The sequence below is a fragment of the Marmota monax genome, unplaced genomic scaffold (genome assembly GCF_021218885.2).
Source record: "Marmota monax isolate L192 unplaced genomic scaffold, Marmota_monax_Labrador192_F-V1.1 WCK01_AAM20220418_F8-fsc00011, whole genome shotgun sequence".
Classification (NCBI taxonomy): Eukaryota; Metazoa; Chordata; class Mammalia; order Rodentia; family Sciuridae; genus Marmota; species Marmota monax.
In genome coordinates this window covers 21,169,193-21,188,732 of record NW_026693082.1, presented here as the reverse complement: position 1 = coordinate 21,188,732, position 19,540 = coordinate 21,169,193, and the positions used below count along the sequence as shown (strand labels likewise).

The 19,540-nt window shown below is 36.9% G+C and overlaps 1 protein-coding gene across 3 annotated transcripts in view; it reads left to right on the top strand.

Annotated features, from left to right (window-relative positions):
* The window catches only part of Cog3 (component of oligomeric golgi complex 3), a 52,349-nt gene extending 36,064 nt beyond the window's left edge, over positions 1-16,285 (top strand). The window contains exons 18-23 of one of the 3 annotated variants that reach the window (XM_046454028.2): positions 1,676-1,764; positions 1,869-2,003; positions 7,917-7,992; positions 12,308-12,435; positions 13,311-13,409; positions 14,353-16,285. In XM_046454028.2, the coding sequence (XP_046309984.1) occupies positions 1,676-1,764; positions 1,869-2,003; positions 7,917-7,992; positions 12,308-12,435; positions 13,311-13,409; positions 14,353-14,382 (557 nt within the window). In that variant the 3' untranslated portion in view covers positions 14,383-16,285. The other 2 variants (XM_046454030.2, XM_046454029.2) reach the window with 2 other exon arrangements.
* Positions 16,286-19,540: the final 3,255 nt, after the last annotated feature.

The following is a 19,540-nucleotide window of genomic DNA, read 5'->3' as shown; positions in this document are numbered from 1 at the left end:
TGATGATTTGTCTATGAATTAATGAGAGATGACTTTTAAAAGATTAGCTACTTTCCAAGCTGTTGGTCTTCAGCAATTAAGGATATACCATAAACATCACTCATTTCTTTTAATTACTTACAAATTTTTTGTAAACTTTATCTTTTCTTAATCTTTTCTAAAAGGTTTATGCTTTTATGCCTTAAGCAGTCTGCTTATATAATGAATTAACTGTCTCTCTAATGTATGGGGGCAATTGAGAAAGTAGTCACTGAAGTTATTTTCTGTGTTCTGTGATTCAGAGCAACCCCAAATACAGAAATTCCAAATATAGCAGGATTTTAGTTCCTTAATTACTGTGCTTGTCTGGTTTAACTCAGCTGAGATCCACTGTGGCTCCTGCAGAGTCATATTAAAACATTTGCTTCTTTTCCCCTAATTTCTCACCTGTCCACCACAGAGAATACTTTTTTGGTTTATAAAGCTTGTGTGTATCATTTTTTTTTTTTTTTTTAGGAACCAGATTTTCTGGCTTTTGCCTTTACATAATGCATAATTTTCAAATGGCATTTTCTTTGAGGCTCTTACCTCCCAATTCTCCAGGTGATTTCCTTCTTTTCTTTCAGTGTGAGGTATGGGAATGGTGCTCTTGTCTTGAAGAATTCCTGGCTGCTGATGTCTGTTTTAAGTAATGAGATAGAAAAGAGGTTAATTTACTTTATTTTTATTTTTTTCTAATTCTTCTTCTTATTATTTTTTTAGTTTTTGTTGCTAGTCTAGTTTCACTGAGGTGTGAGAAGATGAAACATCCTAAGATTTTGACAAAATTTGGTTTAAAGAATGTTTTTCCCCATGTATTGTGAAGCTTATGTAACCCTACCAGATGGTGATTTGATTCTATTTATTGCAAACAGAATCTTTCAGGTATCCTACAAAAAGATAGCAGACACAAAGAGTCACTCACGTTTTTCTGTGAAGCCTGAATCTGATAGAGAGAGGTTCTTTTTCATTAAGACCAGGGTCAAGGCAGTATTTATTGTGGCATGTGCTTGCAAAACCAGGGTTGGAAGCATTTCATGCTTTGCTTTCTCTAGTCGGGCAAAGCAAAGAAATGGCCTTTTTTTTTCTGTCACTTAATTTAATTGCTATCTTTACTTTTAAGCCTCTAACCTCTCACAACTAATGTTATATCTTATTGCATTTGAACATCAATGAGACCTCAGTTAGTACTTTGTGTAGAGTCTAGTTAGTCTGGAGGTTAAGGGGTAAATATGTCCTCTTGGTGTTTTCTTTCTGGCTGACACATTGTTTTATTCACACTCCTTCAAGTGAATAAATTTCTGTGCCAGTCAGGATCTTAACAAATCTGGGTAAGTATGTGAATGTTTTTTAAAAACCATTTAACATCCCAAAAATAAAGAAGTGAAATTTTATGATATCAAGTATAATTTATCATTTTTCTTTTTTTCTGTAAATGGCAAATTAAAATTAATAGTCATTTTGCAATTCAACTTCTAGAAAATAACTATGTGGGTACTGTGGCCATATTTGACGTTCATCTCACCCTTAGTCATTTGTGGAGGTGGGTTGGTGAAGATGAATGCCTTGTGGCTTCATGGTAGTAAAGAACTGATGTTACACAGAGCTTCTCTGTTGAAACTGACATGTTTACTGGATGAGAAATTTTGTTTCACAGATGCAGCATTTAAAATCCTGAACCCTATGACTGTTCCAAGATTTTTTAGGCTGAATAGCAACAATGCCTTGATAGAGTTCTTGTTGGAGGTGAGAAGAGTCTGTTTCATTGGTGGTGGGATAAATGACATTCTTTATGTGTCTGGTAATTTCGGCACATAAAAACAGGAGGAAATTGTCATCTTCTTTTTAAGGGTACTCCTGAGATAAGAGAACATTATCTTGACTCTAAAAAAGATGTAGACCGGCATCTGAAATCGGCCTGTGAGCAGTTTATTCAGCAGCAGACCAAGCTGTTTGTAGAGCAGCTGGAGGAGTTCATGACAAAGGTAGAGACGGGGTGCCTGCTTGGTAAAGTCATTTTGCATTCTTCCCTGGCTTTGCTTTTGAATTACCCTCTTGTGAAAACTCTGGCAGAAGGAGATGATAGTCTAAGTCTCAGTAATTAGGAAATCATTCTGTTTCCTATTACAAGAGCTTTGCTATGTGGACTTTTAGATATGCTTGAGAGTTTTTGTTTTGAAGAGGAAGATAGCAAATGCTGCATAGCTGTTGTTGCATTGAGTGATCTGCATGTGGGCCACCGCTCGCAGTCTCCTGGATGCTCACTTCTTCCTACACCTGCATGGCAACAACTGCAGATCTTCTATTACTTAAAATGGAGGGTTTATTTTTCTTCTTGCTTTGCCTTGTTATTTGCCCCTTTCATTTTTGCATGCATAATTGAGAATTGAAGATTTTCTATCACTACATTGTAAACTGTCATATAAGTGGATTTAATATACATATATATGACAGGCTAACTCTTTCTCTGTCTCCTAAGCGAAAATCTATCGATTGGCAAAGAGCAGAGCAGATCATGGTCATTCTAACATTTTTGTTCAACCTAATTATTTTTTAAAAAGTGTCATCACTGAGGTCTTAAAGATGTTAAAAAAGTCTTAAAATTAACCTTTGTTTATTAAATCTCTAGTGTCTACCCCAGACTTGTATTAAAGGACTTCATAAAAAGAATAAAAACATGGTGGCATTTTCTTCAAGTTGAGGTAGTCTTAACTGGTTAGGCAAGATATATCTATAAAATAATCAATAAATAGCTATGCATATTGTTGTTTAGTAACTTGTTGGTGGGTTATCAACTCTAATATGCCTGAGGCCTAGATAGACAGAAGATATAAATTAAGCCTGGCATGGTGGTGCATGTTTGTAATCCCAACGACTTGGGAGGCTAAGGCAGGAGGATTTTAGGTTCAAAGCCAGCCTCAGCATCTTAGTGAGGCCCTAAGCAACTGACCTGCCACTGCTGTGGCTCAGGCTCAGGATGTAAGGTTAGGGGACTCCTGCAGTTGAAAAAAGATGAGAAGGTACTATTGGGATGATTGGGATGGTTGACTTTCTTTATTTAGAGACAGCAACAGAACCCAACCAGTCCCATTTAACCCTCAGCCAGTTCATTTAGCCCCCAGCCACTTCTGTAAGCCTTTTTTTTTTTTTTTATATGCAGGCCAGACAAAGAAGTCACATTACTAACAGGTTACATAAGTGGGCGCATGCTCACAAGCAAATGCTTCTGACCTTGAGTAAGTGTGCTGAATCTGGGTGTTTCTGGCCTTGGCTTCATACTAAAATCATAGCCCCAATCCCATCCCCAAGCCTCAGCAAGAGAGCCTAACTACAGCCATTTTGGGCCTGCCCTACAGTAATTTATTGAGACCCTGTTTCAAAAAGGGCTGAGGGAATGGCTCAGTGGTTAAGCAACTCTGGCTTCAATCCCTAGTACCAAAAAAAAAAAGAAGATTTAAGTTAAAAATAATAAAAAGAACAAAAAGCAAATGCAGAAATGATAAAATAATCACTTTTTAAATACTTATTGTATTGATGGATTTTAGTCATTAATATGAAGTATTTAGAATATTTGTGTATTTTTTTCCTACCACAAAACAAAGAAGGGTGGTAGAAATATTCTGTACCAAATTTTGATTTTAAAAAAGGGAGATTGTACAAGAGTTGACAGTTTATAGTTTACAGAAAAGTTATCATTTTTACTGAAATTATTCTCAAGGAAAATTGGCTTATAAACTGTAATGTGTATTTCTGAGAGTACATTCACATTAGTACTGATAGGAAATATTGTAGACAAACATTATACAATAATAGCAGTCAAATGAATCTTCTGAAATCTGTGAGTTGATTATAATGAAATCTAGGATTAAATGCTTGTTCTAGATTAGTTTTTCTAGAAAGCAAGAGAGTCAAAATTTATTAATAAAGTTGTCCAAGTTGGCTTTAGTACAAGCTTGATAAATCTGGTCTAACAGGACAGTTGTATATTTTGGAAGACTCTGGACTAAGAGCATTTAAAAAGGAAATGGAGAGGTTTTTTTTTTCTTTGCTTTTTTTTTTTTTAATTTTTTTAGTTGTAGACGGACACAATACCTTTATTTTATTTGTTTATTTTTATGTGGTGCGGGGGATCGAACCCAGTGCCTCACGCATGCTAGGCAAGTGCTCTACTACTAAGCCACAGCCCTGGCCCTGAAATGGATGTCGTTATAGAAAAAAAATCTTCCAAGTCTGAATTATATAATAGTTTACCATGGACATGTTGTATATACATAAAGGCAATTCCCTGGACAGCTAACTGTTCATATACCTCTTCCCCAACTCCCTTTCTTTCTCTAGTGTTGGGATGCTCTACCACTGAATTACACCCTGAGTCCTTTTTATTTTTTATTTTGAGACGGTCTCACCATGTTTCCTGGCTTCGAACTTGCTATCTTTCTGCCTCAGCCTCTGGCTTATGGACCTCTTTTTATATCCCCTTCGCTATGGGGAAAGAAGGGAAAGGCTTGTGTCTTATCATCACGGAGAGCCCAATGTCACATCACGTGTCAGTTGACTGTGTCATTGCTCAGATCAGACACAGTTGCCTCTGTCCTTTGCTGCTGCTTGTTGAGTTTCTAGACCTAGTATTTAGTAGACACCACAGCCTGGTAGAGGACTGAGCCTCCTTTTTCTATTGTCTTATTCCAAATTCAGGTTCCTTCCAGTCCTGCTGGCATAGAGTCAGTCAGAGACAGAGAGATAGGCAGGCAGGCAGGCAGGCAGACACAAACACTGGAGTTCACACTGACATATGTGATCATTTAAGACATTATGTTTTAGAATTTGTTGACCCAGCATTTTTATTTTTTTATCTGGTGACTGTTTCTAGCATTCTGAGTAGTAGAGGAGAAAAAAGATTTTAGAACTTCAAAATGCTTTTCTCTAAAGGTATGCCTCAGCATTATCACCTGCAGGTTCAGAACCTCAGGCTTTTTTATTTAGTTAGTATTTTATAAGGCAACCGTGCTTGTACCTTGATAAATGATTATAATATCCATAGGTATAGAAAAGAGACAGGACTTCATTTTTCATTTAAATGTAAATTTGTAGGTCTCAGTACTTACCATTTTAGATGTAAGCCTTATCAACAAAGGTCCTCAGCTTGTTTATATATATGGGTTGGCACAATGAAACTGTGTTTGTGTGTAGAGAACATTCTTTGTATGTCAAAGACTTTTTAACCTAAAAACTCAATGTATGATTCTGATGCCCTTTTATCTGCTGTAGATTGGCCTTTTTGTTTTTATATGGCTCTCTCTAGGCTCTCCTGTTGAGATGCTTCATTTTCCTTAGTTCTACCCACAAACCCTGGCTTCCCAAGGGAAGCCATCTTCATTTCATAGACTAAGAAACTGATGTCTCACGGAGTGGCTGAGTGTTCATGAGATAACTTTTCTATGTCTTTTTCATCTGCTGCTTTCCTGATTTTTGGTGTAATTATTGTTTTTCTTGAGAAAAATAAAATGAGTACAAGAAGAACATACACATGCTCATTTCTTATTTCCTGTCCTTGGAAAAATAGCCTTTTCTCTAAGTATTTGAATGGCCTAAATATATATGGCCTATATATATATATATATTTTTTTTTTTTTTTTTTCTCTGAGTGTTGGGGATAGAGGTACATGTGAAAATATTTAAGTCAGATTATTATTTTTTTCAAATTTTAAAAACTGTTGATGCATTTTTACTATTTAGAATTCTATGGTACTGGATATTGCTTGAAACTCTTAAATGGGACTTGGGATGGTGGTAGGTGTAGCGAAAAGAGCTAAAAACTTGAAGTTGAGAAGGTGGGGTCCCAGGCCCTCTTCTCTACTTGCTGAATGAAACTGTTAGTAGGTTTGTTCCTCTGAGACTTAGTTTTCTAACCTCTATCAGGATGACTGTAGAATCCGTCCTATTGTCTTACAATTACTGCAAGGACCAAATAATATCATGTGTAAAGGCACTTTGTAATTGTAAAGTGCTGTGGAAATGTTATTTTAAAGTAAAGTAGACAAAGTTGAGGTAAAGATTTTACATTAGCCAAAAGTCTAAATTAAGGCATTTTAAAGGAAGTATAATTTTAGGTTTATAGCTAAGCTATAAGTATTTCTGGTGGGACCAGTTTATGCTAAAAACCCAGGCTTGTATGTAAAAAATACCACTTTTTCCCAAGCAGTTTAATAAGCAAGTTTATTCTTAATATTCCTTTTGAAGTGTTATTAATTTCCTCTGTAACCCTATAAATTTTTCTTGATGTAGTGCATGTAATAGAATTTGATCTATAAATTTAATTCCTGCTCTCAAGGAGTTATAACCTAGTGGGAAATCAAGATAGGAAGATATCTGAACATTAAAATGTATATGGCAATGTCAGCATGAGACAGTGGGTCTTTGTTCATCTCTGGGGTTTTAAAAAAGATGAGAATTATTGGGGAGAACATTTTTTATTCCCCTGAGTACCAGACATTTTTTTCCTTTTCCTGTTCCTTCTCTGGGTTTCTTTCTCAGGAGACATGAACTCTACATACCCAGGAAAACTTTTGAAGGGAATACTCCTTGAGGTGTGATTTAAAGATAAGTAAATTATCTGGATAGTAAACACAAAATGAATGTACAAATCTGTATTTGTTTTTAAAACAAACTTCCTAAATATATATCATCTTGAAATTGGTTAAATTTTGGGACAATCAGTGGAATAGTAGGCAGCCATTACAATTAAAACTGTCAGACCCAGAAAAATGTCCAGAATATAGATTTAAGTGGGAAAAAATACATTCTCATTTTTATAAATATATAAACATGAATATATACTTTTAAATTGGAATGTATTCCCAAAATAATGTACACTGAAGTGTGGATTTTTTTTCTTTTAGCATTGTCTAAGTAAACTGTAATCTTCTGTGAAATGTGTCTTTTAAAAACAAATCGCACAATGAAAAAATAAAGACATGGAGAAGAATTGAGAGGAGGAAAGAGCGAGTTCACGCACATGGGCAGCACAGAAACCAGCAGTGAAGAAGGCTGGAGAGATCAGCTTTAACCTTATGCCTGTCTCTTCCCTCCTATTTGTTTGCCCCTTTTCAAGAGAAGCTAGAGTCTGTGCTAAGGTTTTTCTAATGAGACTTTCCAGTGGGGCCAAGGCTTTGGCAGTACATGACTGTCCATTAAAACAAACAAAAAATGTTTTATGCAGTTTCTGTCTCTCATCCTGTGTAGCCACCCATTTTCCCATCACAGTGTGTGATGACTCTTGACACAACAGTCTTGTCCAAGCAGCTAAATACACTTTTTTACATTCACTTTTCTATATTGTTGCTACGAAATGGAAAGAGATGACTAGAAGATGGGCTCCCAAGTCTGTATTTTTAGCTTTTATAGTCAAGTGTGCCTTTTGATGGTATTGAAAAATCCTATTTTTTTAAATGACATTCTCTCTGCCTATGATATAGTAAGAAATAGATCCTCTTGGTATATAAAGGAGATTTTTGTCCAGCTGGGATGACATTTCTAATAAAATACAATAATAATTTAATATTAACAGTCCATTTTAGAGAGATCTGTTTTGTGTTTACATTTCTCTAGGGTTTCAATTTTATCTTCCTATCCTGAAATGTCTTAGGCAGAATGCCATATATGATTTTTGTGTTTTTTTTTTTGCAAGCTAACATATGCCTTGAAATAACAAAAAGTTTTGCTGAAAAATTGTATAAGCTCTAAAGGAATATGAGATGTGGTGCAATTTTGTTGCAGTTGCACATTTGATTATCAGTATGCTTTAGTAGGTTTAAATGGTGTTTTGTATCCTTTGAGAGTGGCACCAGTTTAATTTGTCACCTGTGAAATGAAGCTTTTCTTCTTGTCTCCTCCACTAGGTTTCAGCATTAAGAACAATGGCCAGTCAGGGAGGTCCCAAGTATACCCTCTCACAGCAGCCTTGGGCACAACCAGGTAATCAGATTTTACTACTTTGGATTTCTTTTTTAAGATATTATTAATTTGCATTTATATAGTCCTTGCAGGGACAGCTTGGATTTGTTTCTTATTCACTTTGGGGTTCTACATCTGAGTTAATCTAGATTCAGTTTGGAGCAAACAGATCTTAATTGGCCAGCACTGTTGGTATTTCAATAAGCATTCCAAGGAAGGAAGAATTAAAAATAAACTTACCTAGTTAAAAGTAAAATCTGGTATGGATGGAAACATTTTGAGTCTGCTGATTTCTCTACTCTTGCCATTCATTTGTTTATAGCTTTCTGAAAATACTGTATTTGACACAGTCAAATTGTGGAGAGAAAAACACCCGTTTTCAAGTATATGAAGAAATATTGGGCCACTATTTTGTTACACATTTTCTCTAAGTTCTATTCTTTGTTGATATTTTGGAGTGTTTGTAAAAAGAATCATAAAAATTGAGGTATCAGTGGGAGTTGGCAGGCAATATCATTGCCTGATTCATAGATATATTTGAGATGTTTCCAATTTTACACTTCCCTGAATGTAAATTTTTGTGTGTATGTGTGTGCTAGAGGTTTTGTTTTGGGAGAGACTTTTTTTGTTCATTATGATTAACTTTTATTAATTGTACATATCAATAAGTTTCACTGTGACATTTCCATACATGCATATATCATGCTTTGATTATATCTATCCTCCCGGCTCCTCTCTCCCCCTCTCTCTTCTACTTGCCCTGTCCCCTTCCCTTTGCTTTTATTTTTAATTTCCCCCTTTGGTACCAGGGATTGAACTCAGGGGTACTCAACTACCAGGCCACATCCCCAGCCCTATTTTGTATTTTATAGAGACAGAGTCTCACTGAATTGCTAAGCACCTCGCCATTGCTTAGGTTGGCTTTGAACTCTCAATCCTTCTGTCTCAGCTCTCCGAGCTGCTGGGATTACAGGTGTGCACCACCGTGCCCAGCTTCCCAGTGTACCATTAAGCTATACCCAGAGTCTAATGGGAGGGTTCTTTACTTTTATATGTTAGACATTTAAAACTGAACCTAAATTTGTGGATTGTTCTGGTACATTTTGTGACATTTTAAGTTGCTATTAAACCAGAATAAATAATTTTGTTAAGCATATTTCTGGCTCCCCTGACCCATATTTTGAAAATGAAAAGAACAAAATGGTGAAAGAACAGTTTTAATTATGTGTAAGCAGTGCCCAAGTTGGAAAGTAGCTCTTTGCTTGTAGTGAGAGTTCCAAAAAGTAGTTCCAAAGAGTAGGCTTTGCACCCATAAAAATTAGCTGTCTGCAGGTACCTAATCTGGAATCAACTTTTTAATATGATTGCTTTTCCTATTGAAAGGATGTTGTGTTGACAGGTATTCATTTCCTTTGAGAAAAAGGATTGAAACTCTTGTAAGCCTACAGATTTTTCAGTTATTATGAACCCCTCAGGTTAATCTGAAGTTGGGCCAAGAAATTAAGAATAGCTATGTATTTCTTATGAAGATGTGTAAATATTATCTTTGAAAGGATGACAGAATTGTATTTCAAATGTTCCTCATGTACATTTTGAGGATGTCAATACAGGTTTGCAATGATTTGTTTTATTGCAAATACCTTTTTGTATATTTTAATGGAAACTGAATATTCTGTCTTCATTATTTTAAACATTTGGATTGTGCATGAGAGTGAAATCTTAAACATCTTTTAAAAGCAGAGCACACTTGATGGAGTAGTACACTTTGTCAAAAGAAAATCAGATTTTTTTTTTTTACCAATAGTATTGGGAATTCTGATCATAGGCTGCCTTTTTGTCAACCACCTATTCCTCATAGTCAGGAAGCAGACTTCCTAGTTCCCAACTCAAGGCAACTCTCATGATCTCTGGATGAATTGGAGCCTTTGGCTTAAGGTTTCAGCCACTCATAGGGCTTATTTAGAAATAGGAGTTGATTTGTATTTTGAATGTTTATGTAAATGAAACCTCTTGGATGTAATAAATTTTTCTTAAAATAGATAAAAACAGCAAATAGGCACAGACATATTTAGTACACTAAGCCCAGGGATTTGGTGTTTAATTAACATATTATTCTTTCCCTTTTGGAAAGATCCTTTCTCTCAAAATAGTGGTTGTCATTTTCTCAAGCAGAATTCTAATAGAATTCAGTGTTAGATGTAATGGACCCTTAAGCATTACTAGAATTATCAGTAAGCAGCAGTTTCCCTGATAAAAGGAAAAGGACAGATTGAAATGGGTTTGCTGTTTTGTCACATAACTCATTTGGTTTCTTTCTTAGTGAGGAGATCTTAGTGTATATAGAGATGACAGTTCAGTTTGTCTTGTGTATCTTCTGCCCATTTAGCCACAGTGGAGGGTGGAGTTGGATTTTCATGATCTGTAATGCATGACATCCACACTTCAGTGTCAAAGAGATTTATGGGCCTGTTGGGGTGGGAGCATCAAGAACAGTCCAGGAGCAATCTCTTCTGCCCCAGAAACCCAGGGTGACTGGTTTATGTAGACTGTCAGGTTCTTGGATCAAGTCGTAATGAAGGAACTCATAGGAGAGAATGCTGTTTTGTTAATTGATTCTAGACAATTAAAGGATACTATATTCACTAGTCTGCACAGCTACTTTATGCTTATCAAGGGCTCTGAAAACTCATTTAGTGATCTCTGAAGTGTGTTTGTTAACACACAGAGCCAGAACCCACGAAGGAAGTGTCTTGAAGAGCTTTCAATGAAAAAATAAACAATTCTGGACTCTTTCTTCTTAAGAGCCAATGCACTTTCTTACCTTGTCTTATCACAACCCTCCTCAATTTAAAAAAGTGTTTTTGGATGGTCTAAAAATTTTCAAGGTGTATAAAATAAAAAAATAACTCTCTTTTCCACTTGCATACTAGTGCTGCTCTCAAAGGTAGTTTCTTTCCCAGCATTGTGTATACTAGCACATATGGACTTAGAAAATGTTATCCAAATGAGATTGTACTATACCTCTTACTTTTTCACTTACTGTGTGTCTTATAGCCCTTCCTGTACCAGCATATCCTTCTGTGTCCACTGTATTTAATGGACACACGGAACGCATCAGTATAGCATGATAGCTTTAGAAATTTATTAATTGATATTTAATTATTTTCAGTTTTTCTATATATTATTTGACAAATATCCCTATACACACATCTTTTTATTTTGTGAGTATGTAAATAGTATAAATTTTTAGCAGTGAAAATCAGTGAAAGAGTATGTGTATTTTCAGTTTTGCTAGAAATTGCCTAGTGTCCCTCCAGAGAGATTGGACACTCATCAGCAACTGATGAAGATACAGATGTCCTTCCATATTGATTGGGGATTGGTTCCAGGATTCCCCCACCACAGATTTCAGAATCCAAGATGTTTAAGTCTGTCACATAAAATGGGTTATTTGCAAAAACCCTGTGACTGTCCTTCTGTATACTTTAAGTCATCTCTAAATTACTTATAGTGCCTAATACAACATGAATGCTATATAAATCGTTGTTATATGATGTTGTTTAGGGAATAATGAAAAATATCTGTACATATGCAGTTTTTTTCTGAATACTTTTGATCTGTAGTTGGTTGAATCCATGAATGTAGAACTTGCAGATATGGAGGGCCAACTACCTCTTTCCCCACATCATTGTCAATTTGTAAATATCTCACTGCTTTCATTTGCATTTCTTTAATTTTGAGTGATGTTGAACATGTGTGGAACCATCTTTTCCTCTGTAGCTATCTAGGTAGTTTCCTCACAGATGACTACTCTTCCTTTCCAGGTAGCTCTTTCAGGTTAAATAGTTATTTTAGTTAAAAACTTATAGAATTCTATTTGCTGTCTGATAATGTGGTATAAGAATACAACAAATGGATATTTAGTTTTCCTTAGATATGTGTGGATATCTTCTCAGTGTTCTGAGTGAGACTGTTAGACAGCACCTCTGACTGTGAGTCAGTTCTGTAGATAGATAAGCTCATTTAGTATGGTTTCTCACAAGTATCTAAGAATGACTTCTTTAAAAAACAAACTCACTTATCTCTCATCTAAATTCCAAACGCATATATTACAGCCCCTACGGATGTCTTAAAGCATGCTGGGAGAGTTCTTTACTGCCTTAGTGGTTGAGATTAGAGTTTTGTGTATAGCAGATACTTAATGTTTGTAGAGCTAATTGTTAAACTTGATAAACAAGGAAAATGAGACACATTCTTTGGGGAAATGAGACTTTTGCTATTTTTTTCTTTCTTCCCTTCTGAATTTGTGACCCTAACCAGGTTAATTGCTTTGCAGCAAAGGTCAGTGACCTTGTGGTGACTGCCTTTAAGACAATAAAAGCAAAGCTGCCTTTGACGTTGAGAAGTATGTCGTTATACCTGTCCAATAAAGACACCGAGTTCATCTTGTTTAAACCTGTTAGGGTGAGTAGTACTATAATTTATCTGAAAGTTGGCTAGACTTCTAGTGTTCTTTTTCTTTTCCTGTAGATGTTTAAAACTGTTGATATACTATTCTAGTGAAGTTGATTAATAATTGCTGTGATTCTTGAAAGACATTCAGAGCCAGCTTCTGATTATGTCTTTTTTTCCCCCAACTTTCACTTTGTCTTCTGTTTTTAATGTTAACTTTGTATGTTTTGTTTTTTTGTCTTTTTTGTGGTACTAGGGATTGAACCCAGTGGTACTTAGCCACTAAGCCATGTCCCCAACCCATTTTATTTTTTTATTTTGAGACAGAGTCTTGCTGAGTTGCTGAGGCTGACTTTTAATGTTAATTTTGAAAGTATAATTAAATAGATAAAAAAGTCAGACCCTCACATTTTGCTTGTGGCCCAGCACTGGTGAAGGCAGTATTCCAGGAACCCTGTTTTTCTAATGAGTGGTGGAAATAAATGGTGTGCGGCAGCCACCGAGGAATAAATGTCAGAGAAAATTTCATAACTTATAGTTCTTTGTTGAGCTTACATCTTTACCCAGGGCGTTGGTTGATTTTTAAAGTACATTTTGTATGTCTTAGAACTTTATCTTTTATGTAAGAAATAGCTGACGACTCTTATTCTCTGGGGGGACAGGGCTTGCTAGAGTTTAGTTTTTCTAGGAAATGTTATCTGGTAAGTCTTCATCAGGTTGTGCTGACATGTGAAATATTAAGTGCAATCTTAAATATTAAGTGGCAATCTTATGAAAGATTTCTTCCATTCATTTTGGCAAACATTATGACGATTTAGCTTTCATAGTACTTCATGTGTAAGATGTGCATGTTTTCTGACTTATCTGATGTAATCTCCTCTTCTAAGAATAACATTCAGCAAGTCTTCCAGAAGTTTCATGCTCTGTTAAAGGAAGAGTTCAGTCCTGAAGACATCCAGATCATTGCTTGTCCTTCCATGGAACAGGTAAAGCATAGACTGAAAACCGTTAGTAGTTTTATGCCCCTTGTTTTTTTCACTACAGTAGGTAATATATTTGAGCAAACATGTTTTTAGTTTTAATTTTAAAAACTGCACACTGTTTTATTCTCATAAACAAGAATTCAAACTTTGAATTACTCTAACTTTTGGGGATGATTTTAGAGTTTTCAGTTGCATTTTAGTCCTTTCCAGTGGTGAAAATTGCTGTTTAAGACAAATGACCTTCTTGTGGAGGACTCAAATACTGGCATTTAATGTACTGAATCATTTTGTTCAGAATATTCATAATGTGAAAATTTCAGATAAAAATGAAAGTTATTTGAGAGATAAGAATAGATGCTTGAAGTATTTGTTTTTTCTTCTCTTCCTAAATTTATAAAAAATTGAATATAAAGTCCAGTTTGTGTTAGTTATCATTCATTTATTCAATTCAGCCAGCAGTTTTTTTACCGAGTACCTGTTATGTATTAGGAGTGGCCTAGTGCTTGGGAGAATATTTATTTATGGTCTTAAGTTTAGTGTAATTTGGAAATTTAGTATATAGTAAGAACGAGAATGTTGAATAGAGGTAAAGCTGGGAGAGCTGGTGGAAGTGAGTAGAGACTGGGGAGAATGGGAACTTTTAAGGAGTTGAATAGGAGGAGAAAGCCGGAGGGTAGAGGAAAAGGTGCCGTTGGTGACACAGATCCATTTCTGTCATTTGTTAGTGTTGGTGTTCTGTTTTGCCATCATTGTCCCTGGACTTTAAGTGACTCAGGGGCCTGGATTTCATGATGGTGGTAGCTCCCCACACTTCCTCCAGAAGCTCAGGGCCCAGTAGCTATAAAAATCTTGGGCTTTTCTCCTCATTTTGTTTTTGAGGCTCTAGAGGACTTCTCTCAAGGGTGGTCCCACAGCAGAACTAACAGCCCTTCACCTTGCTTTTCAGTTGAACCTGCTGCTTTCGGTTTCTAAATAGCAGACTGGTTGGGCTGTACGTATCAGCGGTCTGTCTGGTGGGAACGGGATGAGAAGTCTTGCAGCCTGCCAGGACACTGAGGATCCTACATGAAATGTCCCCAAGAACCTCAATGCGTGCTGCTCAGTGCTGACTACAGAAGGAAACAAAGTGTTTAGAGTTTGGTGTTTCCCTTTTAAAAACATCAAAATGCCAAAGATTAATTGGTGAGCAGTGATAGCTGCCTTATTTATGGTAACAAGAAATGTAAGTTTTTAAGACATAGCCATGGAGGGCTCACAGTGAAATGTTTCTTCACAAAAGTTGTGCAATAAAAATAGATTACAATAAGTAGTGCAAAGAACTTTACAGATATCCAGCTATCCAGAAAGCTGCTAAGGGTAAGGTTTGCTAATACGTGAAACACTGCAACACTTTTAACCACCCAGCATTCCACAGTGACTATTTTTTTACTTCCAGAAATCTTATTTCTATACTCTATTTAATGTAATATTTCTCCTGTCATTTTGAAATTTAGTTGGGAGTATATTGGTTGCTTCTGAGAACGCATCTTGCTTTCCTGGGAATTCAGGGTGTTATCATTCTTCTTTTGATGTAAGGTGGTTAAAGATCAAGGATCTCGGGTAAGGCCTGCCATCTCTACTCCTTGAACTGCTTAGGTGCAGAGTGTTCAAAAGCAGGTAGCTGCAACCTCCTGGCGTAGATAGGTTTGGGATCTTTAATATGGGCTTCCCAGAGCCTCAGTGAGTATGAGGGAGCAGGAATTACCAGTGAGGTGTCTTAAATCTGGCACATAAAAATGAGAAGGGAAACTGGTGCATAGGATGAGTACCCTGTCTTAGGAGTGAAGCTTAGGGTTACAGCCTTCTGCACACCACCTTCGATTCCAACCATTCTTTGAAATGTGAACACTTGTGTGTTTTCTATGCTATGCACCAGCCTTGAGGATCTCTAGCCCTGCTGCAGCGGGACATGTTATCAACACACACAAGGATACAAACACTGCCCACACTTTAGCACCACCATACCATATCAGGGATCACAAATTGTGCACATCTGTAAATGTTTCTACAAATTCCTTTTTGAATTTGGAGTTGGATTGGTTTTCTCTCTGCTGTTATAGGAAATGTAACCTGTTGTGGGGTTCAAAAAGAATTCTGAGTCATTTAAACTCTGGAGGTGGGACACTGCTGAGGATTCTGGAATGGGGCCAACGGCCTTGTGGTGCAGGTGGTGCGGCTGTAGCAGTGCTCCTTGTGCGCTTAAGGCAGGCTCTTGCACAGTGTGCGGGTGGTCTGCCTAAACTGATGTCTGTCGTTTGTAACAGGTCATCTGTTTTCAACCCTGTCAGAGGTAGAAATTGCTCGATAGAACTTACCACTCTTATGTTTTGGGAAGGTAGAAGGAAAAAGGGTCCATATTCTTTCTTTGCCGTGAAATGAATGAATTAGGAAGATTGCATTTACTTCCACTTACTCTTTTAAATACATGTTTAATGAAACTGTAAATATCCAGCTAGTGTATTATATGTACATTTGGTTTTTAAATAGCCTTTCCAAAGAAATGAGGGCATGATTATTGTACAGTACTATGACTGGTGTAGTTTGATGTACAGAGCAGATTTGTTCTTTGGGATAAAAATATTTAATGGCACTTTTTCTTGTGTTCTGATCTTTTGTTTCTGAAACACTCAAACACCTTACAAAGTGCTAAGTAGGTGATAGTGATCCAACTTGTTTGCTAAATGAATATTTGTTTAAATCTGTACAGTTTCAAGTGTTTACTTATACAAAGAGTGTACATACTTTCAAATAATTAATTTAAAATGCTTTATATTATTTAGCTAGAAATTGCTGTTTTTAATAAATGAATTTTTTTAAAAAATAAAGATTTTTGCTTCCTACTTTTGTGCTTGTGTGTTTGGTATATATGTGGATATCTTTTAAAAATTTTTGAGATAACTTACAGATTCATAAACAGTTGTAAGAAATAATAGCAATCTGTGTACCTTTTATCCAATTCCTCCCAACATTTTGCAAACCGTAGCATAGTATTACAGCCAGGATATTGGCATCAATACACTTTACCCATTTTACTCAGACTTCTCCAGTTTTATTTGTAGTATATGAATTTCTTTGACAAGATAAATCATTTTGAAAGGACATTTTTGAAGCATCTTAATACTTCCTTCGTTAAAAGATGTGCTAGTCAGCTTTGCATTACAGTTATCTGAGATAAAGCACTTATGAAGAGAAAAGGGTTATTTTTGGCTCACAGTTTTGGGGATCTCAGCCCATGATCAGTTGTCTCCATTGCTTTTGGCCTTTTGGTGAGGCAGCATGTCATGGAGGGAGAACAAAGATGCTCACCTCATGGTTAAGAAGCAAAAAAGAGGAGGAAAGGGCTGGGGCCCCCCTGTCCCCTTCAAGGGCTCACCCCATGACCAAAAGACCTCTCATTAGTTCCCACCTATTAAAGGTTCCATTACCTCTCAGTAGCGCCATGGGCTGGTTCCAAGCCTTGGGGGTCACTGTGGATTCAAACTAGCAAAAAAAATTTTTTTTTTTTGTTTGCAAAGTGCCAATTTCCTGAGCACAGCCAGCAGAGATAATTGTATTAAAATTCAGTAGTGTTATAACTATATAATAAAAACAGGTTTGTGTTTTTTCTCTGGCTTAACAACCCCATATCTTTAAGTTCTCTTCTGTTGACTATCTTATAAGAAAGACTGAAGAGTCAACCTCGTTGACTTAAACCCTTAAAAAGAAGCTGTAGTAAAGGAACTGAAGATAATGAGAGATCCTTTTCAGAAAAGAGGGACTTTATTGCTTCCTCTCTGGGGCGCTTTGCTGTGTGGTTCTTTAGCTAACTTGTCTATACTGTGTTCTTGGGCATGAACCCCCGGAGAAAGGAAGCTGCTACTGAACGTGGGACAGTGGCATCCTGTTAAATAGTCATTTGTTAAATGTCCGTTTTTCCTTTTAGAATAAATGTGTTGTTTTTTTTTAAATAATAAGTGTGTTTTTAAAAACACATTTTGCAATTATACATATATGCTCACGAATGTTTGAATTTTATTGTAAAACATGCAAGTCTTTCATAAATTAGCCGTCAGAAGTAAACCATTGTTAGATGTTTGGAATGCAGCTTCCAGGTTTTTTCTATGCGTGTTTTAAAATAATTTTTCTTACACGATTGGGCTCTTGAATACATTTTAATGAATTAAAGTAAGCTTTGTCAGTGTTACAGACACACACACTGTCTATTGCTGAACTATTTGAAAGTGAATTTTAGTCTTCATTAACAGTTTGTTCCTAAATATTTCAGTATCTACCTCCAAACAAGAATATTCTTTTACATAATCACAATAGCATTTTCACATCTTAAAAAAATTCAGGGGCTGGGGATGTAGCTCAGTGGTAGAGTACTTTCCTAATGTGAATAACGCCCTGGGTTCAATCCCCAGTGCTGCAAAAAATGAATAAGCGAAAAAATTGAGTATCTAGATTTCCGTTTTCCCAGTTACCCCCCACCACCACCCAAATCTCTTACGGCATTTTTAAAAGTCCAGGTTTACACATTTTTATTTGGTTTTCACTCTCTAGTCCCTTCTAATTTGTTTTTTGCTTGCTTGATTTCATGGCATTGACTTTTTGTTGTTTTTAAAGAGCTTGTTCTTTTCATTTTCTTCAAGAGACCAGTTACCTTATACAATGAACCATACCTGGATATTACTGAGTTTCCTCTTTAGTAAATTCAAAATACCTTAAAATTGCAGGATAAATATTTTTTTCAAATACATGGAACTTTAGCCAAAGTAGATATGTGTTGGGCTAAAAAGGAGGGGAAAAAAGAAAAAAACCCTCAAATGGTCTATTGTAGTGGTCTCAGCACCAGGGGACATGTGGCAATGTCTGAAGACATTCATTTTGTCTTGATGGTGGGGGAGTGGTTATTTCTGGCTTCTTGTGGTTAGAGACCAGAGCTGCTAACCATCTCACGATGCCAGGACAGCTCCCAACAGGAAGAATTATCCAGCCCACAATGTTAATAGTGCAGGGGTTGCAACACCCTGCTCCATGTGATGGCATCCCTCAAACCCCAGCATCTATGCTCCCCACACCTGGCCTGGTTACCCTTATACCTGACATACAATTCAATTTGCTTGAGGGGGTTTTTGTTTTGTTTTTTGCTAGCCCTTCTGCCATCAACCCAGTTTAGAAGCTCCATGGATACCCAGCACCTAGACCAGTGCCTGCGATAGGTACCTAATAAGCATATGTTGAAGGAGCTAGTGCCCAAGTCACTCAGCATTCCCCACCCAGCCCATTCCTTCCAAGTCCTGCCTGTTCTCCACCCCCCATAGTTCTTTCCCTCCTTCCTTCTGTAGTTTCAGAGCAGTTGCCCTGGGCCAACTCTCATTTTCGTATTTCTGGCTTGGAATATTGTAACATTCTTACTACAAGAGCCCAGTCCCCAGCGTGAGAGATGGCTACCTCCCATCCCCCTTGCTCCTGGAATAGAAAGCCTTGAACTCTGCCTGGTGCACAGGTTCAGCCGACCCTGTCTGCTGCCCCTCCTGAATCAGGATGAGAAGCAACAGAAGACGTCACTGTCTAACTTGAGCAGGAAAGGACTACCTTGGAAGGATGAAAAGGAGCTGTTGTCCCTCGTAATGCAGACCAGAGGCTGGAGAACCAGAGTGAGCACAGCATTGTTGGTTTCTTGTTGTTTTGTTTTTTTGTTTTTTTGAGTAAAAGAGTTGGATTTCTTTCTTTTTTTTTCTTCCCACTGCTGTGGCAGGGCCTGGACTGGGCATTGCTGCCTCTGCTTTCATGTTGGCCAAGTTAACTCCCTGTGGTGTGTGGATCTTTCTGTCAGTCTGGTTTTCTATGCCTCCCCTGAGTACAGAAGCAGAGAACAGAGGGTCTTTTCTGTGCCAGAAAAGCAGAAGAAAAAGAAGGGGAGAGGGGGAGAGGGAACGGTGCTGTTTGCTGCTCTTTTATTTCTTGTGAATTTTCTCTTATTAACCAGGTAATAATGCACATTACATTTTCCCTGTTCTGATTATTGGTGTGGTTTCCACCTGGATCCTGAACCTTTTTGCTTTCCGGAATTGGAGGCAGGTGACTGCTGCCTATTAATTCTCACAAGGGAG